The sequence below is a fragment of the Poecilia reticulata genome, linkage group LG1 (assembly GCF_000633615.1).
Source record: "Poecilia reticulata strain Guanapo linkage group LG1, Guppy_female_1.0+MT, whole genome shotgun sequence".
Lineage (NCBI taxonomy): Eukaryota > Metazoa > Chordata > Actinopteri > Cyprinodontiformes > Poeciliidae > Poecilia > Poecilia reticulata.
The window spans coordinates 8,343,579-8,370,326 of record NC_024331.1 but is presented as its reverse complement, the minus strand read 5'-3'; the positions used below and the strand labels follow the sequence as shown (position 1 = coordinate 8,370,326).

Here is a 26,748-nt window from a genome sequence, read left to right as displayed (position 1 = left end):
CCTCCACTGACATTTGAGTAAATGTTCCTTACCAAGCCGCAGAAAAAGCTCATTCCTTTATAAGCCTCCATCAAGCTTTTTCACAAATCTGGCTTGAGATCAGCAGACATAGGAGAGATCATTTAGGTTGGTTGGAACTTGCTTTTAAACATAATCTATACATTTCCAAAAAGCTTGAGGTCTGGACCAATCCAGAAGATTACTGCCACTTTCAATGAACTTTTGGTTTATGGTGGTTTTGTTTTTCCAAGTGTCCGTAAGTTGGAAAATCTGATTCCATCCRAACTTATTTCTGGTCACTGAAACCAAATTTTTTCTCATACAAGAACAAAACTTTTTTCCAGAAGGGATTTCGTTTGTCCATGTGGGAGGAAAAAAAAACTTCTAAAAGCTKAAGGTGTTGCTTTRGAGCAGGTGTTTMTTTCTTAGACGGCACCCTGGGTCCATATTCAGGGATCATCTAGCTATGATACTTTAAGCCTTAGGGGTTCTTCTGTTGCTCTCAAACAGAAATGCTCCTTTTAGTTTGTATTTCTAWTTAGACAGAGATTTCCACGGACACATCAGAACTGATTTAGTAATATATAAAGCATGTTAGCAATGGCCCAGACCTCAGTCGTATGGATTAAAAGTCAGACTTGTGGTAGGAATCCATCGTATTTAAATGAACAATGCCATTTGCGATTGAAGAAGTGTTAAAATATTTAAATGGAACAGTGCCAGAAGTTTTTTGTGCATCAACTTCAAACTTGTTCCTGTTTTTAAAATTCATTCGAGTTTTATGTTGGTATCCGATGCAGGAACGAGTTAAACGCACTTTTAAAAAGGCCCAAGCGACTTTCATGTCGATAATGAGTGTATATCAGCCTCCTACTGGGATGGCCAAAACATAGACCTCGTTTTTGAGCTGCTCTCAAGTATTACTTTTATAACCTTACTGTCGTTCTTTCACTGTCTGCTTCATGTTCCTGTCCACATGTTTTGTTTTGTTTTTGCCCAACCCTAAAAAGATTTTTCCAAAGGTTTTCATCCTGTGTTCAAACAGAGACGACATTTTAGAGAAAACTAAACTGATTTGGAACAAAAGGGGTTCCAGAGTGAAAATTTCTGTCCTGTGTATTCTTCTGGACAGTGAAAATGATCATGTAGCCCAACTGCTAACCTGATCTATAACCCCAAACGTGTCATATCAATCAGACTTAACCATTTTTTGTTTCCTTACTGTGTTTACCACTAACCTCATGTGGAAGCCTTATGTCCCATACTTCATGTTTAGCACCACTTATAGGTCTGGAGGAGTTAAAGAAATTGCGTTTTGGGCCGTTCCTCGAGTTTTTGTGTGTCTGAATGCTTTTTTTTTTTTAATGGTTCTTTGTGGACGCATGTGAAACTGACAACCTGTTTTAGAAAAAATGTTTTCATGTGGATGGAAACGTGAGTATGGCAAACTATTAGCATCAAAAAGCAGACTTCTAATATGCTGTTCTGAACCATGAATAGCGGGATGCGTTTTTCTTCTGGTGGGTAAAATGCCCCAAAATCTAGTAACTGAGCACAAATAAAACATCCTCTGGATGATAAAACATGTATGAAATGTGACAAAATATGTATACTGCACATTATTTAAGCCACTGTGCATTTTTTTACGTGATCGCGCTTTATTTACACCACCAAATGTTTAGATTCACAACATGTTTCCACGCAAAAACAGCGCATCACGCCATTTACAACATGTTAATATTTGATTTTTGATACTAAAGGCTTTCCATACTTGGGAAACCACTGTGTCAAGATCACTTGAAAAGTCCTCAAGAAAGTCTGGCACGTTTTGAAGCAAAGTATAGCATTTGTGTACAGAAATATACATTTTTAATTCAAACTTGTTGTAGTTGTACATTTTCAAATGCAGCCAGATTTGTTTTAAAGACTCCAAAARTAGGCAGACAAATACTGAAAAATAAACTAAAAACAAAGAAAAGCTTGATTGGATTAGTATCAGTCAAACTTAATGGTTGACGATTGAGAATTACTCAACRAAACTGGTTTAGAACGTCAGCTTCTGAAGGATTGGYGCTTTAAAATTGAGCTTAACATAGCATTAGTGTTGTTAGGAGACCGGATCAAACGGGTGACGTGGGAAGAACCACTCAGACAACGGCAAGAGAGAGAAAAGAGAAGAGAAAGAGTGAGTGAGGAGACCATCGGTTTTAAACTACTGGAGATGTAATTATTTTTCCATAAAAAGGAGATTAATGGGGAAATTAGCAACATTTGTGCCATCTCTGTAGCTTCGACGTCGGGATACGGCCAAAGAAAAAAAAAGGAAGTCGCTTTCTATGCGACAGCCATTAAAATGGCTGCCCAGTAAGTTTTTCCTTCCCAAACMTGGAGTACTGAAATGGTACCAAATAAAAACTACAGGAAGCAAAGGATGAAGGTGAATATAGGACAGAAACAACGTAGTACGTTACTGAAGGGGGGGAATGGAAAAGATTTAAGAAGCGATGTGTTCTGGATCCTACATGTTGACACCGACGTAACAGGGGACTTTTGTGATTTAGGATCAACATCTACACAGGTTATATCTTGGGTAGAAGCTTTAAAAGGCTAACAGAGTGWGGCRTATTTACACTAACATAAATAATAATAATAAAAACCAACGTTTGCACTTTATGAAAAGAAGGGACGTGTAGAGGAAGTGAGAAAAGAAGAGGAAGAAAGAGTCTAGGATGAAGCACATAACAGGAGCAATGAAAGAGGAAAAGGCTTTGCTTCAGCAGTTAGTCCACACACATGCCAAGGTGCAAACATCAGCAGCATTCCTGCAGGACTACCAACTCATCAAATACAGYGCTAAAGCTCCATAAAACCAGCAGCTACAATGCAATTAAAGCAGCAAGATGTCAACGTGACGCACCACGYTGCAAAAGATAGCTTAGCGTTACGTTAACTGGAAGTCAAGAGCGCTGGATTTGATTTTACACATTCAGAAAACGCAGCACACAACAGGTTAACTCTTCGGCTGAAGCTAATTCAAACATAATTAGAGGATTATTCGTGCAGAATCGCAAACAGTTGAACATGTGAATTAAAGTCGTTTTGGACTTTGATGTCTGCCGTTAAATTGTTTGATGGAGAGAACATTTAACGTCCACCACCTCCACTTCATCCAAACKCTAACGAGAAACCTGAACAAGACCTGGCGAGTCTTTGGAAGTCAGGGTTGGAGACGAAGTGCCTCAGGTTCTCTGAGGTGAATCGCAGTTAGGAAAATGAATTAATAAGAAAATGGAGAAAGAAAACTGGTTAATGGCCAACGATTAATCAAYATTACACTGCTGATCATGATCTTTTAAGGAAGATACATTTTGGAGTTTCTAGAGCTGGGCGATAAATCGATGTTATCAAATTTTTGGTTTTTGAAGATTAAATTCTTGGAATAATCTGGATTTTTATTCCCCCCACCATTTTGCTCCGTGGGTTTCCATGGTTCAGAGTGATGCCAACAAGCTTAAAGTCGCCATCTTGTTTGAAGAGCGCGTTTCACAGCTTCCATTTATCCGGACTTTGAGTTCATTACGACAAAATGTAAGGATCAGGCTCAGATTAAATAAATAAATAAAATCTAAAGTCATAATGCTACAAACTTTATTTCTAACAGTATGATTTATTGTGAGAAAAATTTTGAAATAATATGAAAATAAAGTCTTAACATTACCAGAATAAAGTCGTGATATCAGGGGAATTAAGTAGTAATTTTATAAGAACTCCAACAGAAAAAATAACAAAAATATATCCAAGCTTTTTTCTCATGAGGAAAACAAAATACATTTGTCTTTTTTCTGCTATTGTTGTGACTATGTCCTCACAGCTCACAGAAGGGATAATAGAAACAAAAGCCACTCTTTGAAAATAGGTCCTGTCATTTGTAATTTCTTTTTTAGAAAAGAAAATGATGAGGGGRAAAAAATTCTTAAAATCAGAAATTGGATCTAGTATTAAAAACTTTTTATTTTAYTTTGAAACTGTATCGYCCAGCCTAACTTYATGTCAGCCTCACAACTAGAGAGCCTCGCAGTCTCATTCAAGTGACTTCTTTTCACTTTTAGTCCCAGCCTGTCTTCATGCATCATAAGGCTGTGAACATTGTTTTGTGAATCTCTCTCTCTAGTAACTTRATTATCRTCAGTGAAAGCGAGACCGCRGCTTCCTGGCATCAACTCGTCCCCAACGCTGATCTTCAAACRTTCCTGCTAACCTGYCKGGAGGATGRTCAAAACGGTGACSTTCTGGCCTGGTGAACATTTAGATCTCCATTGGACCTTCCAGAAGCCACCGTCACATTYGTTTCTAATATTTTACGCWTTGATAAAGTTTTTAAAACATTCTTCTTGAAAACCAGTGAACTCTTATTGGTGTGATTTCTACTTCCCCTAAGTGTTTCTGCAGGTGTTTGGCCTCAGTGGAGGTTATGAACACAGCAGCTTCAGTCTTTASCTCAAATCAGAAAGCAAATCTCTGCCATCATTAAGCCAAATCGGTCTAAAAGTCGGGTTTTTGTCCATTTTGTGCTCCAGGTTATTCAAACTGTTATTATTTTTACATTTAACACCAGCAGATGCAAAACTTGTACAAAGTAGTTTTTGATGGTTGACTGACTGCAGTGACATGCCATTGCACTGGTTMTGTAACGCCCTCAACTCAGTCCGGCTGCGACTCACCGTCCTGATGGACGCGCATGGCCGACGCCGTGATGTCCGTGGTGACGTTGAAGTATGGGAGCCACAGGTCCTGAAGGTTAAAGACAGGGTCTTTAAATGCTGCCGTATTTTTCAATATTGCTCTATTAACAGAATGAAGGTTTGTACTTTTCTCCTACAGCAAAATTTAAGCACTTTTCAAAGCATTTTCAAGGTAAGTTTTCAAACTTTCCCTGGATCACTTTAGAGATAAAAACAACACAAATGAATTAAAGAAGACAGTTTAAACACAGTTTTATAATATAATTTATTACTGYTATTAAATGTCTCTATTACACATAACRTATACGCCTGACCTAAAAAAAACATGCTCTTGCTAAGTTCTCTGGCATTTAGCAAAGAGGAATATATTTGCTAATTGCAACTGACCTAAAACAAGAGAAATTTTGTTTGATTTAACTTCAGACAGACTGAAAAAAGTGTTTTTTAAAATTATCTTTAAATATCTGGTTTCAACTGTAAATACATTTAGGCTTTCAATCAAATGTTAGGTTGCACTTTATTCCAAAACCACACAGTTTCAATGACTTTATACAGAAATCAATAACCTTCTAAACCTTGAGAACAGCAGAATGAAATTCAAGCATTTCTAAGGATTTCAAGCACCCATACAAACCCAGCGAAGGGGAAATTTATCAGGAACGACTGCATATGAAAAGTCTTGCTAGAGAATTAAAAAAAACATCTCTTACCTCAATTTGCTTGTCCTCAAACACATTATAGATGCTGGTGTTGAAGGCCGAACCAGAGAACATGGAGGTGATGGGATAGGTGAGGTCCAGGACCGTTTTAAATACTGAATTCATCGACTGTTAAACCAAAAAGCAAAGACACATCAACTTCTGTTCCATCGCTCAGACACATTAGTGCTTCTTGGTGACGTGTTACATGTAAACTAGCCACTACGTATAAGAAAATGGACCAAGAATGGACACAACAACGGATTGCACCGAACCTTGGACCATTCTCTGGCTCTCTGTTTGGTCCGAACGGCGGTCCTTTCCTCGGCATACAGCGCTCCGATGAACGAGCCGATGGACGTGCCGCCCACGATGTCGATGGGAATCCCAGCTTCCTCCATGGCTTTAATCACCCCCACATGTGAGCAGCCTCTGCAGGACAAAATGTGCAGGATGTGGGAGTCTATGAGCATGTGATGAAGTGAACTTTCACATTATTTGCACAAAATAATCGTTGATTAACTAGATATGCACTAAAAATTCTGATTCTGTGAGTTTAGTCTTTGAGTTTGAGCTATTTGTTTACAAATACAAATTAGTAAACTGCAATTATAAATGATTGCTTTTAGGTTGGCCAATTAAACTACTCCACTCTCCCAGATTTTACTAAATCTAACCCAGAAGCTGTTAGAGGTGCTGATGTTTATAGCAGCAAAAGGGGCCCCCCAAGTCAAATTCTGCTCCAGGCCCCATACAGCCTTGGACCGGCCCTGTATGAGTTAAACCCGCTGCATGCTCAACTCAACAAATAGAAGATTTCATTTAATGTTACTAATGTGGCTTTAGTAGCGCTTCCATTTAGTGTCTGTTGTGTTTTTAATAAGAATCACAGAAAATGTTTTGGTTGCTCGAGTTTTAAGGGACGAGTCTCTCAGATCTCCACGCGGCCGCGTGCAATAACTCTGGGTGACTAAGTGGACAAAGCATTTGATATGGTTTGATGCTTCGTGTAACTGGAAAAATAATAATAGAAATAATAATAAAATAATATAAAACCAGCGTGTTGCGTCCCTACGAGGAGAGCGCGAAAGCTAGCTAGCAAATGTATATTAGCAGCTGGTTAGCTACTTAAACCATCTGCTTTGGGCTCAGACTCACCTGGCTCCGCCTCCACCCAGCACGAGCGCGATGCTGTTTCCAGTGAGAACTCGGGCCAGCCGAGAGAAATCGCTGTGTCTGTCCGCCGTTTTCTGAAACACCTTCTCATAAACTTCCCTCTGCGGAGACAAAATACAAACGGCAACACATGAAAATTAGCTCTTTAATTCAGAAGACTTTTTTTTAAAAATTGTACAGAAATGTACCAGCTTAGTGGGGCTGCGTCTGGAGAAGACCCGGCGGGGACACTTCAGGTGGAGATGACCCGAGCACCAGCTGCGCATGTTGAGCCACTCCACGGTTCTGGACGGACCGGGTCCGTCTTCCTTGTGCAGCAGGATGAGCTTCTTCAGCGCGCGGACGGCTGTGTTTTCCAGCATCTGCTCCAACTTTAGAGACGACAAGGAGAGGAGATTAGCGTTACGGTGCAGTTATCACCCTCACAGTCCTCTGCTCTATGGACACGCACCTCCCCTAGAGCGGGCTCCTGATCCCCCACACCCACTATCAGGATGCAGTCAGCCTGCCGGATGCAGCGCTGCGTCCACGGCGTCATGCTGCTGTCCGTCTGGTACAGGACGATTCGGTTGATGTCCTCCTGCTGGGCCAGCCAGCCAGAAAGACGGTACTCGTAGATGCTGAAATCAACGGGGAGATGAGGAACTGGGTTTTATTCCAGCAACATTGAAGGTTTTAAAAGCAAAACAAGGGCTTAAAGGTCTGAGATACCAGTGAAATAATGACACCATGATAAAGTCTCACAAACATGGCGGACAGTTCTCTGTGGATCTTCCAGAGTGGTGATTAACAGCCACTCTGGAAGCTACTTTGAATAGCTACCAATTACAGTCTTCCTATTTTGGCTCTTGCAGGTGCAGCCAATCAGCACCAAGGAAAACGAATGAGGCTCCTGGATTGGCTGCTGTGAAAGCCTATCATTAAGCATTGCTCTAAGGTACTTTCAAGTTCCCAAGCTGCATTTTCTCTTGAATATATTAGCATTTGTTGTGTTTGGAGTTACGGTACACGAAAACATTCGCAAACAGTCTGAATATGCAAATACTGAATTTGTGGATCCCACGCCCATTTGTGGTTCTGTAATAATCTAAATTTGAGTGAAATGGAACAAAATGTAGCAAATAAATAATGTTTTATGCTCTCGACTTTTCAGAATTTAGTTTTACTAGGCTGGTGAGTCACGGCTGGTACCTGAGAGTCCACTGTTGAGTTTTTAAACGTGGATATAAAATAAAAGTTTTTTTTTCTTAATGAAGTTAATTGCATAACATTTTCAAAACAGAATGACCAAAAACAACAACTAATATATGTTTATTTGTTTCTTATTTGGAAAAATGTGATTTAAAAAAATCCACAAATATTATCCTATGGAAGAAAATGTTTTCATCTTCTCATTTTTCAAAACTTTATTTTTTGTATTTTAAAACTTATAAATAGCAATAAAATGGTGTTTCTTTAAAAATTGCAAATTATATCTAGAGAGAGAAATTGCGGCTCGATTGTTTTTGTCTGTGAGCCGAGGGCAAAATGACTGAAGTCTGATTTAGACAATGAGGCATCGAATCAAATCTGAAGAAATTAAGCAAATTAAATTCACACTCTAGTTTCCATTTTCCATACTTTACCAGGCCTGGAAAATATGAAAAATAAATTCCTTACTTTTCCACACAGCGAAGGATCTCTGGATAAACCTCAAACAAATTAATATACGAAAAGGATTTGAGAATGTGTTCGATTTTAGAAATGCTTTCGATTTTTCTGGAAAACGTGTTTGTAATTAGTAAGAATAAGAAAAAAATACTGGAAAAGGGAAACGCTTCCCTGAGCACCAGACTGACCTGTCCAGAGCAGACGCTCCCAGGCGCTCCCTGATGATGTCACTGGTGAGAAGCAGAGTGGGGCCTTCGCGTGTCAAACGGGGAGAAGGTCAAATAAATAAACCAAAACAAGATGAAGAGAATGAGATGAAGAAATGGAGAAAAAATGTCCAGAAAGTGAAGGGGGCGTGGGGGGGGAGTTACCGATGGCACTGAGAGCGTGGCTGAGCTCCAAGTTAAAGGCGCTTATTGGCACTTCGTCACCCACAGGAAGCACAGCCACGGTGGAGAGGTTACTGGTCGGGTTGGTGACATCTGCACTTTTCGTCATACTTGGCAAATTCAGCGCCGCACCTGGTGAGCGGGGAGCAAAGAGTGAGTGAGAGAGAGAGAGAGAGAGAGAGAGAGAGAGAGAGAGAGAGAGAGAGAGAGAGAGAGAGAGAGAGAGAGAGAGAGAGAGACAGGGAGGTGTGTTTAGTCATCCTCTGACCTGGGAACGGCCCCCGACCGTGCTGCAGGTTCCCCAGAATCTTCTGGCCCAACAAGTGGATCAACCTTGTCACGACCTAAGAAAAAAGAAAAAAAAAAAAAAAAGAAAACAAACGTGAATCAGAAGAGCACCCATAAAATTACAAAATTCAATAAATTAATCAAGTATTTATATATGTGATAACATAAAAATGTTGAGAAATAAAAATAGAAACGATGTGCAGCTCAAAAAGTACACATGTAATAAAATTTGGAAGTGTTTTATACAGATTCATCACATGTGGTGTAAATATGATTGTTTTTTTTTTTCATGTTTTCTGTGCCACAGATTATAAGGAGAGAGGAGAAACGAGTCATTATTGATCATCACAAAGACCCAAAACCTCTGGTGACCTTCATAGCAACAGCTGCAGACCAATCGCCTGCTGAGCAACAGAGGAAAACAGGTAGAGCTCTCAAAACTGAAACTGAATTATAAAATAAGTAAATTATAATATAAATGTTATTATTTAATCATGGTTTCCCAATTATTTAAGAACCACAAGTTCATTTCAAAACTCTGAAACAACAAGGTTTAGAACACAACAAAAAAGTTTTGGGTTTTATTCTGGTTTTTCTTTTTTTTTTTTATGCATGCATTTGTGGATTCTCAACAAGCAAAGCAATCAATGAATTTGACGAAAATTCTAATTGTGACGCTGCAAGTCAAAGACTGATGCCACTTCAGTAAAAATGTGAAAAGTGCCTCGTTCATAAGAAATTCTTCTTATTTTTTTTATCTTTCAAACAACACAAGCAAAAAAAGACTGAAGCCTGCTTGTTTTCCTTATTTTTTTAGCATACTTGTCTAGTTAAACGTTTCAGAAGTGTGTGTGAATGCTGCGGAGATCTAAACAACGCGCTCGTTTCACCTGTGGGTATCGTCTCTTGATGTTGTTGAGCGTTCCCTCTGGTAGCTTGACCAGCTCCGTGTCCCTCACAGCGTGCACGGTGGTGGCTCTGGGCTGCTTGGTCAGCGCCTCCACCTGGAGGACAAACAACATCCTGCTCCAAAACCCAGAGTTTGGCTCAAGAGTCGAGTGCCCGCTCAAGAGAAGAGGAAACCAAGTATGCTTACGACACCAATGAGGTCTCCTCTGCCGTATTCCCCCACCAACTCCTTCTTGCCGTTCGCCTTCCGGATGACCGATCGCAGACGTCCGTTCAGGATGATGTAGGTGCAGTCCGACTGGTCGTCTTGTCTGCAGTTAAACAGCCGCCATCATCATCGCAAACGGTGCGAAACGTGCAGATGTGTTTTATTTAATTCATTCGATATGGATTCATTTCACATAGTGATGGATTTGATATTCTCTTTGTGAAGCACATACAGCTGAAACCAGAAGTTTTACACCAAATTAAAAGACCAAACTTCTCTTGTTTTACCATCAGTTAGAATTACCAACATGATTTTGCTAAGTAGACGGGTTCTGTGTCCCAGAAATGAATTGGTTTTCATCAGAAATGTGCAAATTGACTCTGGTAAGAGTGATTATTCACAGTGAAACATGTTCCTTGCTGACATAGGCTGACAGGACATTCAGTGAGGAGGAAGCTGGTACTCCAAAAGAAACACAAAAGAACCAAACTAAAGTTCAAAAATACACAGAGGGACAAAGATCTTCATTTTTGGAGACGCATCCAGAGGTTTGATGAAGCCAAAGTGGAACTGTTTGAGCTCATGCTAGCAGCTTACATCTAATGAGAATCCCAAAATAATTTTAAATAATCGTGTAAGTAAGCCACAACAGAAGTTTATCAAGTTCTGTTTCTAACCATAATAATGGAAAGTTAAGTGGGCGGAAAAAGTGTGGTAGAAACAAGGGGAAATTTCAAACTAATGCAATAGTGACAGTCTGCTGGACAACTTCCAAGTCAATTCTGTAGATCACAACATGGATTAAAGATTTCTGTACCAAAAAAAATAAATACTTTTGTCCTTTTTATTTGTCTCAATCTTTAGAGAGAGATATTATGGCAACTCCCTGAGAAACTGAATTGGAAAGTTTTTAATTAGCTTTAAATAAGTGATGGAAACTAAATATATCCCTTCATATTGTAACAAAGTTGTCCAAAAAAATGGAAGCTTTCATTCTAGTTTACTAAGATGCATCATCCATCAGTAAAGATTGTACAAACATGCAGCTGAACTGTGTGAGAACAGCAAGCAAAACATGTTTATGTAATATTTTCCTTTATTGCAAATAAATGCAAATATGTCTGTGTGAGGAAAACCTGAACGAACCTGTAGAGGGCTCTGCCCGCTTCAACGGCCATCCAGTCGATCGCAAAGTCCATCTGCCTGACAAAAGCCGACATTCGAATGGCCACCGTGTGGGCCACACTCAGCACCACGTTGGGCTGTTCCTTCATAATCCTGCAGGGGCCAGAAACGAGGAGGAGTACTGATTGAACGAAGGGCAATAGTGAACAGCAATGACAAACAAAAAGACAATTTGCTTCGGCTAAAATGATTAATTCAGAGGGAAACATGCTGATGGTTCTAAACCGAGCTCATAACTAGCATCTTTTCAATTATGCAATCTTTGGCCACAGAAAAGAGGAAAAGACTCACTCATAGAAATCTGACTTTGAGATCTTCAGGTAAGTACAGTCTCGGACAGCCTTAATGGAAAAGATAAGGGGCTCTCCGGTGAGCACCGCGAGCTGGCCTACCATCTCTCCTGGGTGGGTCACAAACAAGCAGACGGCCTCCTGTTTGTCGATCATTCGCTGGTAAACATGCAGGCAACCAGACAGGACGAAGTGCAGACTCACATCCTGCGGGACCATGAACGGAAATAAATTGTTTTCGTGCCCGTTGCCACACACACAGCCTTTACGATCCGCGTCCGGTGGAGTAGTTACCTGGTCTCCCTGACTCGCTAAAACGGCTCCAGCTTTTGCGTAGTGCAAAGTCGCTTTCCCGCTTAACAAACCTGGATCCTAAAAGAGTGGAGACATGCTGTCAAGACGAAGATGGAGGAGAAAACAGTCGGACAAAATGCGAGTGCATGACACTTTAGAGACGCTTCACATGGAAGTTTGATTGCAGTCACATTATTCAGATACATGAATGACCACACACACACAAAAATATATTTTTGGATCCAATCGAACATTTTAATCAGTGCGTTGGTTGGAAACAACAATTTAGACAATGTGACAGAAAAACTAGTCTCTGCATAGGAAAGGTTAGCAAGTGGTCTGGGTTGAATGTCAAAAGAACTTACACCCACAAAAAGAAGAAAGAACAAAGGCAAAGTAAGAAGGCCCTGTTTCAGTCCTAACATTTCAAAATAAAAGCATTTACACATCATATGCAAATGTGTTTTTTTTCTTTTCTTGTTTTTGTTGTTCTTGTTCTGTTTATGGACCATAATTGTGTCTAAATAAAGAGGATTGATTGATTGATTGATTGATTGATTGATTGATTGATTGATTGATTGATTGATTGATTGATTGATTGGGCTGGCAGATAAATTAGTTTTGTCCTTTGATCCAATTTTTTGTTTTTGAATATTTAATTTCAGGAAAATCTGGATTTTTATTTATTTTTTGTCACCAAAGCACACTCTGGGTTTCCATAGTTCAGAGTGATTTCAGTACAGCCAGGTCCCATCAAGTTGCTTGATAAATGAATTTTACAGCTTCTAATTATTTGGACTTTGAATTCAGTCAGACAAGCAACAATATGCGACAGCATACGAAGCAATTATTTTATTATTTAAACGAAGATATGATGCTAAAGCAGTGAGTAATTACTAGGTTTATGAATGTTTCACCAATTCAAACTTTTTAAGACCATGATGAATAAAACTTAAGACWTATACCACAACAGAGCTGTGCAGAAGAAACGCAGGGAAACAAAGCTGAGAAATTTCTGGATCTTTTTTGTGTCTCTTCTCACATGGCATAGTGTGAGAAAGCTAGTTAGCTAGCGAGAAAGTAAGTATAGCTTGTTACCGGTAGCCTTAACCGTATTGAGTCGCAGAAGGCAGTGAGTGAAAACATCTGCACACAACTCAAAYTTTTGCCTAATAGAAAAGTCCAGCGATAAAAAAACCTATGTAGAATATATGAGATCAAATAGCCTTGCCACGACAAAATTTAAGACTTTATTAACATACTTAAGGCCTACTTACACTTTCTTGAATGGATTCAAAACTATTTTAGGCCTTAATTTTAGATAAATGAACTTAAGACTTTTAAGGATCCACGTACATCCTGAATTAAGTACACGTTTATTTTTTGCAAATAAAGAAAGACACTCAGGTGCTACTTATAAAACTCAGGATGAAATATACGAGGACAGATCTGGTTTTTGTTTTTATCGTGGCGACTCACTGGACATTCCAACAACAGCAATTTTTGAAATGTGGTGCCACTTCTAGACAAAAGAAAGAAAAGTTTTGTGACTGCATGAAAAGTTAAACCATACCTCTATTTGCATGATTTTGAGAATTTCTTTTTGAGCTTCCTCAAAGAGCGAAGTGCTGCACCGACTGGATGACTGTGTGAAGAAGATGTTGTCCATGCCCGATTCCTCCTCAGGATACAAATAGATCCCTGATGGAACTTCATCAACCGTCACTTTCCTCTCACGCTGTTCGCTGGAAACGGACTGCAAAGAAAACCCAGTAATTTTAAAATGGAACCTTTTGTATAAACGCTTCATTTGGATGAGTCGCTTTGCTTCCTCGCTACCACAAGTAAAAAGTGGCTTCAGGTTTTGTTGTCAAGTGAAACTCAAAACACTTTTCCTCATGCGAGGAAGATAGAAGTGAGCTTATGGTTTTATTTGGGTTGTGCACCGACCCGACTGAAGGTTGGAAGTGTGTTGCCGTCTTCTGCAGATACAGAAATCCGTCCTCGTTCGAACGCCATGTCAAAATCTGACTTCACACTTTTCTGAATACCTGCACAAAAAAAAAAAAGAGAAAACTGTTTTAATGTTGGTTTAAAAAAAAGCAAACGAAAAATAATCCAGTCATTTCTGCACACAAACACATGTATGAGAAAAAGAGTTTTCATCCAAGTGAAAGCATCGATGCTTGCTTTTCTTGATGATTTGTCCTGTTTCCATCAACATCTGCTGCGAACAAATGAAGATTATTGTGATGCGTCATAACTTCAAAAAGCACATCACAGAGTTGTCTCGTTTCATTCTGCCAAGCTGAGCTTTTCGCTCTGCTGATTTTCATATCTCACCATCTGTTTAGTCATAAAACCATAAACCAACAAGTCATTACTTCCCAATGACCGAGTGAGAGAACTGCAGTTGGAACGGTTCAGAAAAAGCGATCTGGTATGAAAATATTGTCTTTTAAGCACCAATAAGGTCATCTTATGAAGTCCATAAAGGGAAAATTTAAAATGATTTTAAGGCTTAAATACATGTGATGGAAAAGGCCCAGTATTTGGTTAAACATACCACACCACCAAGCAAAGCAGACCTGGTGTTTCCATGGTTACACAGAGACATCTTTAATCTCTTTCTTTAATTTTTCTCAGCTGGGCTACATTTCAAACATGCAGACTGCAAATAAACAACCAGACCTGTTAATGGGTCAATGAAAAACTGCAAAAGTAAATAACAATTCAAACTTGTTATTGGTGAAGCTGGAAAACCGTTAAAAAAAGGACCAAAAGTCTCTCACCAGAGATGTCCACTGGCATGGACATGGTCCTGCTGAGATTTGGCGGACCTCCTTCTTTTCCTTGGTCCGACCCTGTGATTAAACAAAATGCATGAAAACAACAGAAAACAACAGGACATTCTTTGAGAAAAGAATGTCCTGTTTCCGGTCCTTTCAATCCATTTATAAGTGCAAAATAAAAAGATTTCCAGTGATTTTATGGCAGGTAAATATAGTGGCCAACTTTCGGAACATGGGATAAATGAATACAGGAAGAAAGAAAAGAAAGACAAGGAAAGAAAAAAATAAGGAAGGAGGAAGGAAAAGGAAAGAAGAAACAAGGCAAAAGGAAGAAAGTCTGCAAAAAGAAAAACAAATGGCACAAGGAAATATGGAGGAAGGTCGCAAGGGAAAAGGAAAGGGCACAATTAATAAGGAAGGATTTAAGGAGAAAAGGAAGGAAGATGGAAACAAGGTCACAACATTTTGGCGATGGGGTAGGGAAGAAACTATTGAAACACAAATGTCTTTACCCGAACTTATCCAGACCTGGAAAATGAGCCATATCACCATATAACATGCTTATTCAAACTTTTCAGACTGAAACATGTCGGAAGCAGGTAAGAAGCTGATCAGTTCTTTCTTAAAAGTCAGTTCTTTCTTAATATCAGAAATATTTTTGTCAAAATAATAAACAGATTCCTACTGGGAGAAGTTTTAATTTTATTAATTCATTTTTACATGTCATTAATTCCCTTAAGTCTGTTTGCTGTGGCAGGTTTTCTTCTGCAGTGGAAGGTTACAGTTAGAGAAAAAAATACTTAAAACAAAAATTTACGTTTCGGAAATAAATTCCCAACACAGGTAAGCTACAGCGTTTTTATTATCCCTAAACTACACGGGCATTTTGTTTTTCTAAGTAGCTGCTTCTTTTTCTACCAACTGCTGCAGTTTGTGCTGCTCACTGATCCCAGCACGGTGGCATTAAGCTACGCTTACCTGAAGCTTCACTTTTAACGGCAGCTTCACGGTGCTCCTCTGACATGCTCAGGCAGCCGAATCGCTTCCCGTGTCGGATGGGGCTGGTGCGCGGCGCGTGGGGAGACGTCGGCGGGAGACGGGAAGGAAGCATTTCCTGTGAAACCACGGGACGTTGGAAAACATGCATGAGGCATAAAATCTGTAATCAGAGCCTAACAAAAGAAGAAATTAATACGGGCTGCTTCATGTAGGTTCCATTATGTGTAGTGAAAAGACCTGAAGTTACAAATTTCTCCTACATCCACTTAGTCTGATTTAATGTCAGAAACTGAGGAGTAATGATTATATGTCTAGTCTATGCAGTGTATGTCAGAATGTTTACATGAAAACATACCAAGTATTTTTGGTCTAAATTCTATAGCAAATATTTTTGTTCACTTGAAATGAGAAAACTAACTTACATTTTAAATAACTTTAGCAAGATAAAGATGCTTGTTTTAAGTCAACAATTCCTTCATGTTGATAAAAAAATACCAGTTGTGATTTACCATAAGTTATAATATGGTAGATTATTTCACTTATTGTACTTTTTTTCATCAATATTAAGGAATTGCTGGCTTAAAACAAGCTCCTATCTTTCACTGAAAAGTTACTTGTTAGTTTTGTCTTATTTCAAGTGAACTAAGATATTACAATAGAAAACATCCCAAGGTTACCTGGTAAGATTTTGTTTTTGTTTGTTTGTTGTTTTTTAAGTGATCTGTGAGTAAAATGACCTCCAATAGATGTAGATAGGCCTGTCACAATAACAAATTTTAATGTTACTGAGCGATTAATTGTCTCAAAAATTATTGCGATAAACAATAAAATTGTTTGAAGATCATTTTAAACTGATGTAATGGTAATGACATAATAATGCAAGCGACATCGTGCCAAAAATAAATACACTTTATTTTCAAAGGAACACTTAACACTGGAACTGGTAAACAAAATAGACAAAACATTTTTGTTTTGTTTAAAAAAAAAATAAAATGGACTCCGAGTCTCTGTTAACAAAAACTGCACCTGAATAAAAACTGAATACAACATATGACACATTTTTCATCCAGTGTCATCAAGACAGAGAAAAAGGCAGGAAGAAACGACAAAGCCGATAAATTAAAACGATAATTTTCATTTATCATGCGATTAATTGATTTATTGTTTACTGTGACAGACCTAGATGTAGATACAAAATAACAGATACTACACTGAGTGTGTTTTGTGCCTCTAATAACTCACATGGCTGAACAGCTCATTGGTCAGCCCCAGGTAGTTGTGCAGGGCCAGGACTGTCACCCTCTGGAGGCGCACCATGATAATCTGAACAGAAAGGAAACGGAAAGTTATTTATGCATCACCTTGAAACAAGCAAGGGGGAAAAAAAGTACTCCGAGGCTCTGTAACGAGACATTAATATCTTTAAATGATAGCAGCACAAACAAAACCTTTTGCTGCACAAACATAGTCGAGTTGATTGACACCAATTTCATCTGATTTGAAGAAGGTAGAAGGGGCAGGTTGACCTTTCATGACCTCTGGAAACGTTTCTTAATATCTTTAAAATGATGGCGGCAAAAACAAAAAAAAATGTTTGCTGCACAAATGTTTGACACCAAATTTGTCTAACTTGAAGGAGGTGGGGGGCGTATCTACTACTCGCTGAAATCTCCTTCAGTATCCAGTGGTGAACATTTATACTGATGATAAAACAATGAGAAGTACTAAACTCACCTGAACTACTCGCACCAGACTCTCGGGATACTTCTCAAAGATGGTGAGGAAGGCCTCGACGGGCAAACGGAGAACAGTGGTGACCTCTGCAGCTCGAGCCGACACCGTTCTGTAAGGCTTCTGATGGCCCTGGGAACAAATGTTGCTTCATTCTTAAACCATTCAGACAACAACGTTCAACAGAGTCACTGCAGACATCATTCAAGCACTAAAGTCTTAACTAAACTTGGATTGAAATGAAATCAAGCATGTCTGTGTGACTCATGATAGAGGAGGAATGTTTTGTGAGTCAGTAGTTAAACATCAGCGGTGTCAGGAATATACAATCAATGCTATAAAAGTACTTTATCTCACTTTAGGGTAATAATTACAAGCTTCTCTGGGAATTGGGGGGAAGAAAAGCTTTGTGTTTGCATCGTGCGACGTGACCTACTGTAATAACATCCAGAATGCTGAGGAGGCTGTGAACGCTGTCTCCAGCAAAAACCTCCTTGACCACACTCTCTTTGCCATCCTGGAGGATAAACAGGAGACATACAGGTTTGGGGGGGCATCACGAGATATTTAATCATTTCTTTTTTACCGATTTACATTTGAAAAGACGTCTTTATCAGGAAACCAATCTCAATTGATTATTATTTTTTTATTAATAAAGTTGCATGTCTATAAGTGAAAGAGGCCTCACGGTCTCTGCCGGTTTCACCAACTCAAATTTAAGACTTTTTAAGACCTTGTAAGGCCATTTTAAGGACTTTTTAAGAATGCAGACACCCAGGATTTAATCCTCTGCAACTGTAATGGCTTTGACTCCTAAATATTGGTGAAAAGCTAAAGTCATTTATAAATAACCCTAAACCTGTCGTAGCTGTAGAAAGCTAATTTTTCCACAAAAATCGGTTAAATCTTCACCACCACCAACAGTGAGACCAACAAGCCGAGTTCAGGGACACGATGGATCTACAAAAACCTGGGATGGATTACAAGACAAACTGCATAAAGTTAGTGAGAAAGTAATGGATATGGCTGTGTAGCTGTGGGTGTGTTTATTAAGAAATGGAAGAAATGTAAAATCTGAAATGACCAGAAGTTTCCATCAGCCTGGAGCTTTGTCTCACAGGACCAAGACGATCACGCTTGATAACTATAGAAAGTGTTTTATCATTAAAGCAACATGTTTAAGATGCTTTCCTGGTAAAACTGCATCTTTTTTTATGCTGATATTATAAATGTATTCTTATAATTTAACTAAAATTCCCATAGTGTGGCGTAGTGTTCTACCTGACCTACAACAAGAAAAGTTGGGTCTGATTTAACTTCCCTTATTGAGTAAAAAATGCGCCTCTTTTCATTAGGTGTATGAAAATATCTGGTGATAAATGCAAATAATGTTTTCCAAGCTTTGGGCTTTTAATCAAACATTAGATTTAACTTTAAGACAAAACTGTCCAGCTTGACTATCAAGCACTTGCATGGACTTTTTACAGAAACCAAGCAAGTTCCAAATCTGGAAAACACATTGAAATTCAAGCATTTTCAAGGATTTCAAGCACCCATACGAACCCCGTCTTCAGATTTATACGCAAATAAGTGTTGAATTGATCAAAACAAAAATTATTTGGACAAACCTATTCAACAATAAAATAAAACTACCATTTCTCAGCGCTAAATTAACTCTAACTTTGTGCTAAGCTTAGATAAATGACAGCTGACAAACAAGGAGAGTGAAGCGAAGTGAACTGCAGCCTCACCACCCCTGTAAGGCACAGTTCTAGCTTCCCGTCCTGAACCACGTAGATGCTGCTGTCAGGCTGTCCTGGCCTGAAGACGTGCTCCCCCTGCTGGAACTGCAGAAACACCATGTGCTTGCAAAGCTCCAGGAAGAGCGGCTTCTCAAAGTGACCCAAAACCCTATGGTTAGCAACAAGACAACAAGTGGCCAAGGTAAGGAAACGAGAACACGAGTGGGCAACTACAAACGCGAAAAGCGCCTCGTCGCACGAACCTACCGGACGTTTTTGAGCATGTAGAGCACCTCGGACGGGAGGTGGGAGTTGGCCACGTCGAATTCAGTGAGATCTGCCTCCAGCACCGAGGGAGGGGGCTCCTTCGCCTGCAGGATGGGCACCTCCTTCTTGAAGCGCAGGATCCTGCACGAGCAACACACCATGGCATGAAGAGAGATTAAAGCGGGGGAAAGGATAAAGAAGGGAGGGCAATTTTTATGAAGAGCATTTTACTTTTTGGCAATGTTGAGCATTTTCTGCTTCTTCTTTAGGCGTGGACGAGAAGAGGAGGAAGCCCCCACCAGCGAAGAGGTAGACTGGGAAACCTGTGGGGAAATGGATGCGAGTATGGGTTCCAGTGCTAATGTTTGTTCTTGCAAAAACATGCGTCTCTGCTTTAAGAATGATAAAAATAAAAAAAAGTCATGTCTAGAATTTTTACATATTTTGGCGTGTTTTACCCACAAACCCAAATGAATTACCGTAACTTAGATGAAAGTGATGCATGATTTTCACAACAAAATTACAAAAATAAACATCTAAAAATAAACATCTATCTCAGTTTTCTTCTACTTCTCATCTATTTTCTGCTTTGAATTAATCCAGCACATGAAATTTGAATTAAGTAGGTGAATGTTTGTGGCCGGAACGCCACCAGACGCGAAAAACCTAAACATTTCCAGCCCGCCACTCACTTTCCGCATAATCTTTCGTCCGTAGAACATGACTTTGTCTCTCTTGCGGAAGCGGTACTTCGGTGCCTCCTCGACCTCTATGTCTGCGAAATAAAGGTTAACGTCAAAATGAACCAGAGCTGTATAATGTGCCGTTTCCATGACAACTTTTCAGAGCAGGCTGAGAAGGGAATCTGCGTTTACTGACTTCGGAGCCGCATCCTCCGCAAGATGAAGAAGATGAGGATGGCGATGAGGATTATGGCGACGCCAGCACCAATAACTATTCCCACCATCTGGAGAGAGAGAACAGAAAAATATACATATGTATATGTGTGTGTGGCAAAAGAAAAATGAGAGCACCGGGCTCTCCGTTAAATCTGCTTGAATTCACAGACAGTGGTGGACTAAACTTTTAGCTACGGTAATAAAATCTGCTGCAGTGGTAAAAACAGCTGAAAGAAGACAGAAATGAAACTGCTCTCACCATGCTCGTCTGTAGCTCTTCCTCCACAAACGTCTTGAGGTTTTCAAATCTCTCCTGAAAGACAAAAAGAGAAATGCACAGGAATGCTAGTGCACGCGATAAGCCGACGAGTTAACGGTTTCAAACTACAATGTTGCTGCGCGAAACGTGGACCCGGCGGCGGTCTTTCTTTCACCGAACTGTGAAAGCATGTGGGAATCAGGAATTCACCCTGCAGGCAGCAACATCCGCACAAAGCGGAAAAGTTGCACCGCATCTAATATTTCTCAATCTACTTTCTTTTCTTATTTGGTGGACATAATTCAAATACATAGAGATTTTCTTCCCCGTTTCCTGGCAATATAAGGTTAAAATGATCTTGATTAAAATGACTGCAATCACTAAAAAGTTTTTAAAAAGCAGAAAAGCATGTCTGTTGAGAGTGCAGAGATAAGACTGTTTGCTTTGTGTGTGTTTGGTCAACCATAAGATTTAACATCATAAGATTAAAAGTGAGGGCAATTGGTCTGTAGAGTTCTGGCAGAGAGCCAGTGGACGTTTATCAGTGTTATCTGCGATTATCTATACGTTTGTAGCAAGCTTGAGGCTATTTGGCAGTAAATGGGCTGGATGGGACAAAAGTACAACGRACATGGAGAGGAGTGCAACATGCTCTGGATCTCTCAAGTACCCACCCAGGTTTTGTGAGGTTAAAGGTGACCTATTATTATGCTTCCATGAACAGATTAGGATAGGTCGATAGAAAACATGTTCATTACATTTTTTGCATAAATTCATTCTTAGATAATGAGACATTAGTCTGCTCAGTTCTCCCCGTTTTGAGCTCCTTTCAGAACGAACCATTTAGGGCGTCTGTCACTTTAAATCCAAATTAGCTGCTGCTGGCCACGCCCCCCCAACTCAACGTTTACACTCGCACGTGAGAATGGCTGCACACAGAGGCGTAATTATACAACCATACGTCCTTGAAAAGCAGAAGTGGCGCCTCCTGTATATCCAATAAGAAAGCAGCAAGTGGTTTCTGGATGGCAATTTACATTCTGGAAGTTTTTCAAACAACTCATTTTCCAGACACCAAAAAACATTAACTTATTGCCAAAACGCAGCTTTAATGTGACATGTATCCTGTATAATTTAAAGATAAAAGCAATGTGGCAGAAAGGCAAGAAGAAGGAAATGGCCTGCATTTACATAGCTTTTTAACAAGAGGACTTTGCACAACAATCATTTGTTCAATCATATCATCAGTGAGTTTGCCGTTCAATCAGCGCCACAGGAGAAGCGGGAGAAGGACTAGATAGGCTGCCGATCATGACGGGTCACATGACATGTTTGTCGCCTCACAACTGAATCACCTCAGAAAACTACAGGTCTCTTCTAACTCACCTCACTAACATACCAATTGACCAATCTGGACTTGTAAACACGTGCTTTAGTCCAAAACCTACCGAGAAGGGTTCTTCTTGGTCCTCTTGTTCTGAGGTATTCTGTCCCATTGTAGCTTTGTGTTTTCATAGGGATGGTCCATCAACAGCCACTGCAGACAAACAGGAGGATGTCATAGCTACGCATCACAGCAGGGGCTACAGCACAGGACCTACTGACCTTGTTGTTGATCTAATCAATTGTTTGGGTGAGCCATAAAACAAATGAACTGCTTTTGGTTGTGTACCTCACACTACTGTCCTCTTCCTAAGGAGGAGGAACGACCTTCACTGTCACAATAAGCTGGTTCCGCTTTAGTAAGGGATTTATCTTTAAAGAAATTTGCTCAACATAATTCTTCATTACAGATTTCCTTTTTGTTTGTGTTTCAGTCTTTTTTTTGCCTCACCAGTGAGTCAGCCTGAAGAGTTAGAATCTGATGGGGTTATTTTGATGGCAGGCAACAAAGTGCTTTGAAATTAATGTGGAAAGTTACTAAATCTGCTAGATATGATGCAAACCAGGTTGCATATTGGCAACTGAGTAATTGATTGCATTTTTTTCCTCCCACAAACCAAACCTTGATCTCACTAACAAATTAGTCCCATTTAAAGATCAACACCTCCTAAGGTAAATATTTTTCTTTCTCTATTTAATGCAAATGCCTCCTCCCATACAGCTGGTCAAATACTACCTCCCTGTTCGAGCTCTCATAAAAGATGAAGCAACTGCGGGTTTCTGCTTCCTTTACTTAATTTATACACCACAATTACAAAGCAGTGAGAAAACATTTGCGTCTGAAGATTACTTCCATCTTACCCTTTCACATTTAAGTGTTTCTGATCAAATAAATTTTACTGATAGGAAAAGAAAAGCTGAAGAAATACAAAAAGAAATTGTCAGGTAGCTAGCTCGCTAGCCAGCACCCAAAGCTAGCTGGTGGCTTTTCTAGTAAGCTAGCTAGCAAAGCTAGCCTTAGGTTTTTCTCTCATGAAAATTGTCACCCATACAGCACTTTTAGACATACATAAAGACACTTTAAAAGCAATTATTTTTGGTGGGAGTGTTTGAGGGGCTACGCAAAACAACGTTGAGTTTTACTAGCTACACGCTGGAGGTAGCTAGTAAAGGTCTCCTTGTGCTATGCTTCATCAGGACCATGTGAAATTATTTTAATTGGTGTAATCATAAATTCTGCTCTCCATCAGAGAAACCTGTAGAAGAAAGTCCAGGCATTGGATTGAGAACGTAAGTTCAAGTGCACTTGAGGTTACGGAAAGGGACAATAATGCTAAACACAATAGCAAGGTGGCTCCTGAGTAGCTTACAAAGGGCAGTTGTTGCTGCTAAGCAGACTGGTAAAGAGGGCAATTACTTGGTTTGAGCAGCTACTTCCTTGTAATAACTGAAATCACCTTATGAAACTACTTATTGTTTTTATCTTTGATACCATCTTTTTTTTATTATCCGAAACCTTTAAAATAACAATAGTTAAATATTTTTTGCAGTCCAAGTTCTACTACCATTGTAAGAAATTTGTTTGAATGTGCCACTTAGGTATTAGTCTTTTTTCCTTTTTTATGTCCCATGTATCATTTTAAATAATTTTTTTTTTTAATTATTAGGTATCTTCTGAAATAGCTCAACTGAAACAAAAATGCAGGATAATTACACTACTTCTACTAATCTAAATAGTTAATGTATGTTTACTGCAAAAGGGCAATAAAAAATAGTTTCAATGCTCTTTCTTATATCTTATTATATTACAGTTCTGAAAAAAAAAATCATAAAACGGCTAAAACAGGTACCGGTAACTCAAAGACTTATCAGAAACCAGCCACATAAGTTTGACTGCTTCAAACATGTCACCATTAAACCTTCAAAATCTCATTTCTAAAAAGATTTTATGACCAGAGAACTGTAGTTAATTAGCATCTTAATAATTTAGCCTACCAGCAATTCTAATTTCAACGGTATTCATTGTAAACAAAAGCCCAGAGTACATCTTTAATTACGCTTTTTAGCAGCATAATGAGGATAAAACATTAAGATTTTGAGTTTATGGTTAAGTGAAAACACACAGTAATAATTAAGTATGTCAAATGAAATAAACAGTCAAGATATTGTTTCCGTGTGAAACTAGACTGAAACTTGCTAAACATGCTGTACTCGTCACTGATACTGGCACACTTTCCAGCACACTGGTCCGGTCTGTTCTGATGTATTTCCTGCTTAATGTACTTTACAGCATATCTGGACTGGGAGGCAGAGCGGGGGGGCAGGAGGGGGTTGAGCTGCTGTATGGATGAAATTCAATCAGTGCACAACTGAGGATGGAGGGTCATGTTACACGGGAGTAACCCTGTAATTCATAAACAAACCATAGAACAGGGTGCTGTTTTGAAGGACGGCTTTGAAGGCCACTGCCATTTTATGTACTCCTTAGTCCAGCCATTATTTATTAAATAGGCTTCACATTATAACCAATATAATGGTATAGTACAAGCAATATATAATACAAATATCTTTGATTTAATGAATGACAAAAAAAAACCCCAGCAAGAAATATAATTAATATCAAGAAAATATCAAACAGGACTTAGGTATATTTTAGTTCAGGTACCATGAACACAAAATCTGCATGTCATTCATTTTTGGTGCTCCCTTTGTTCCCTTTCCTCCAAGAAAATTGTTCTGGTTCAGCGTTTCTGTGGTTGGTTGTGTATTTTCCAAAGATAAAGTCATTGACAGAACTATTGCTGCCATTAACCTTTTGTGTACACCTTGTATTCCAGGTCCGGTGCTTCTCTGTTTAAGCACTGAATCCAGTCCCCAGTAGATTTCAGCCCAATGGGCTCTCTCTCACACTGATCCTGGTTCTGCTGTGGTTTTCTTCTACTGAAAAGTTTGAGACTTCCTCTTTTACCAAATGCTTCAATGGGAGGAGAAGTTGCTGTCAACAACTTGATAAAGCAGGTTGGGCTTTAATAGAGAGATGATTTAAGTTGAAAAGAAGTAAAATAACTAGATAGAAATTGGTCCGGTTTGTCTTGTGAGTTGTTTACATTTAAACTTCCGTGAACCGTCGGTAGATAAACTGTAAACAAAGTATGACACTGTTGTCACAAGAGCTGAAAAACAGTACTTAGTGCAGGAGGTGCTGCGAAAACATCACAAAGTTGCATAAGAAACCTTTTACGACATAACATTGTCTTTTTGTTTCCTCACACTGGAGTTTTGCACAGACTTGTAGCAGCAAAGGGGCGATGCATTATCCAAGCCCTTGTGCCCCCCCCCCATCAGCCTCCCTCTGTACAGGCCTGCTTCCATTGTCCTCTTGAAAACAATGAAACCAGTGTTGACCACACAATTCAGGGTCAAGCCCATACAACCCACCAACACAACCAGCTGGATTTTTTTTTTTTTTTTTTTTAAACAGCCTTTCTAACCATGAGACCAACGACAACAGTCAAACATTTAGTTTCAGGTCTTTAAGATGTGTTTGGCCTTATAAAGGTAGAATCAAATAGATAGTAGGAACCTGGGGCTGCACAATAAATCAATAACAATATATATCACAGCAGACACATGATCAATATCAATTGATAATTTATGGGAAAGAATACTCAATATTTTCACTGAACTTTGATCAAGAACCACACAGCATTCTGGGGAATGTAGGCAGAGAGGAAAGACTTCAGCTACTCAGCCTCTCATGGCCAGTTAACAAGATGGGTGGCATCAACTCACCCTTTGGTTACTTAGCAACAACCTGTTGAGAAACTTGCATGGCAGCAGTTTCAAGGTCTTGCCACCTTGCCTCATAACATAGTGGAGTAAAAACTGTGTTTTGGTAGTACTTCAAATATTTAAAACAAAAAACTAATCTATAATTATCAATATCAACTGAAATTAAATGCTTATATCGTGATACGTTTTTCTGCCATATCGTCCAGCCCTAAAGGTATATATTGTTTGTGCAAATAAGAAAAAGAACAGTAGCAATCTATGTACTTTAGCTGCCCTCAGCTTGTCTTCTCATTCAACCAGAATAGTTTTGCATATTTTCCTCTCATGGTGTTTTCTTCCTGATCTCTAGAAATTTCCTCGGCAGGGCCGTTTGGCTGTGTTGTAAACATGGGAGTCCAGGAACACCAAGCAGGAAGACAAAATTGATAGTTTTCCATTCCATAAACTGCGAAATATTAAATAAAGTGGATCCAACTAGAATTATACACTACTCAAATACAATAATCTATACATAATAAGGCCTTGTTGATCAGAGATTAAATCGATTATTATTTTTAACTTTTAGCATCTAAATTAGTCCAGGTTTTTTTTTTTTTTTTTTAATTCATTGAGGAAAAACAGGCAAATTCAACATCCTAGGTGGGAAAGGCAGCACTCTGCCAATCCCTGCTAACGTTACCTCTAATGGCTAACAATGTCCGTGCAGTCAGTGTCGATGGCAGTCCTTGGGGATGGCCACAAACATGTATGTTAATGTAACAACCATTACTACAACTGTTTTCGTCTTCCAATCATGTTTTATACTCTCTTTGACCTCCACGAGATCATTTTGACAGAGAACCTTATTGAAAACACTAGACCCGATTTAAGCTAACACGGAAYCAAAACGCTTCTACAGTTACATTGTTGAGTGCTTAAACATGCAGTGAACACAACCTATTTGATTAAATATTCATTTTTTTCTGTCAAACTTACCTAAGCTAATGCACTCCCGTCAATCGTCACTGACTTTCAAGCGAAGAATACAACGGAAATTATGTTATATGAAGTCCCTC

General features: G+C 39.2%; 1 protein-coding gene across 3 annotated transcripts in view; it reads right to left on the bottom strand.

Annotated features, from left to right (window-relative positions):
• Positions 1 to 26,748, bottom strand: part of pnpla6 (patatin-like phospholipase domain containing 6) — a 36,396-nt gene extending 9,648 nt beyond the window's left edge. For all 3 annotated transcript variants that reach the window (XM_008412136.2, XM_008412304.2, XM_008412223.2), the window contains exons 1-29: positions 26,669 to 26,748; positions 21,967 to 22,055; positions 20,519 to 20,572; positions 20,240 to 20,327; positions 20,053 to 20,135; positions 19,592 to 19,683; positions 19,361 to 19,501; positions 19,103 to 19,262; positions 17,788 to 17,868; positions 17,355 to 17,483; positions 16,863 to 16,943; positions 15,600 to 15,735; positions 14,622 to 14,693; positions 13,780 to 13,880; positions 13,403 to 13,585; positions 11,830 to 11,907; positions 11,537 to 11,742; positions 11,207 to 11,338; positions 10,040 to 10,163; positions 9,834 to 9,947; positions 8,924 to 8,999; positions 8,638 to 8,787; positions 8,455 to 8,518; positions 7,068 to 7,236; positions 6,805 to 6,987; positions 6,599 to 6,717; positions 5,716 to 5,872; positions 5,453 to 5,569; positions 4,722 to 4,791 (exon numbers count right to left, since the gene is read on the bottom strand). In XM_008412136.2, the coding sequence (XP_008410358.1) occupies positions 4,722 to 4,791; positions 5,453 to 5,569; positions 5,716 to 5,872; positions 6,599 to 6,717; positions 6,805 to 6,987; positions 7,068 to 7,236; positions 8,455 to 8,518; positions 8,638 to 8,787; positions 8,924 to 8,999; positions 9,834 to 9,947; positions 10,040 to 10,163; positions 11,207 to 11,338; positions 11,537 to 11,742; positions 11,830 to 11,907; positions 13,403 to 13,585; positions 13,780 to 13,880; positions 14,622 to 14,693; positions 15,600 to 15,735; positions 16,863 to 16,943; positions 17,355 to 17,483; positions 17,788 to 17,868; positions 19,103 to 19,262; positions 19,361 to 19,501; positions 19,592 to 19,683; positions 20,053 to 20,135; positions 20,240 to 20,327; positions 20,519 to 20,572; positions 21,967 to 22,014 (3,208 nt within the window). In that variant the 5' untranslated portion in view covers positions 22,015 to 22,055; positions 26,669 to 26,748. The remainder of the gene's footprint in view (positions 1 to 4,721; positions 4,792 to 5,452; positions 5,570 to 5,715; positions 5,873 to 6,598; positions 6,718 to 6,804; positions 6,988 to 7,067; positions 7,237 to 8,454; positions 8,519 to 8,637; positions 8,788 to 8,923; positions 9,000 to 9,833; positions 9,948 to 10,039; positions 10,164 to 11,206; positions 11,339 to 11,536; positions 11,743 to 11,829; positions 11,908 to 13,402; positions 13,586 to 13,779; positions 13,881 to 14,621; positions 14,694 to 15,599; positions 15,736 to 16,862; positions 16,944 to 17,354; positions 17,484 to 17,787; positions 17,869 to 19,102; positions 19,263 to 19,360; positions 19,502 to 19,591; positions 19,684 to 20,052; positions 20,136 to 20,239; positions 20,328 to 20,518; positions 20,573 to 21,966; positions 22,056 to 26,668) is intronic.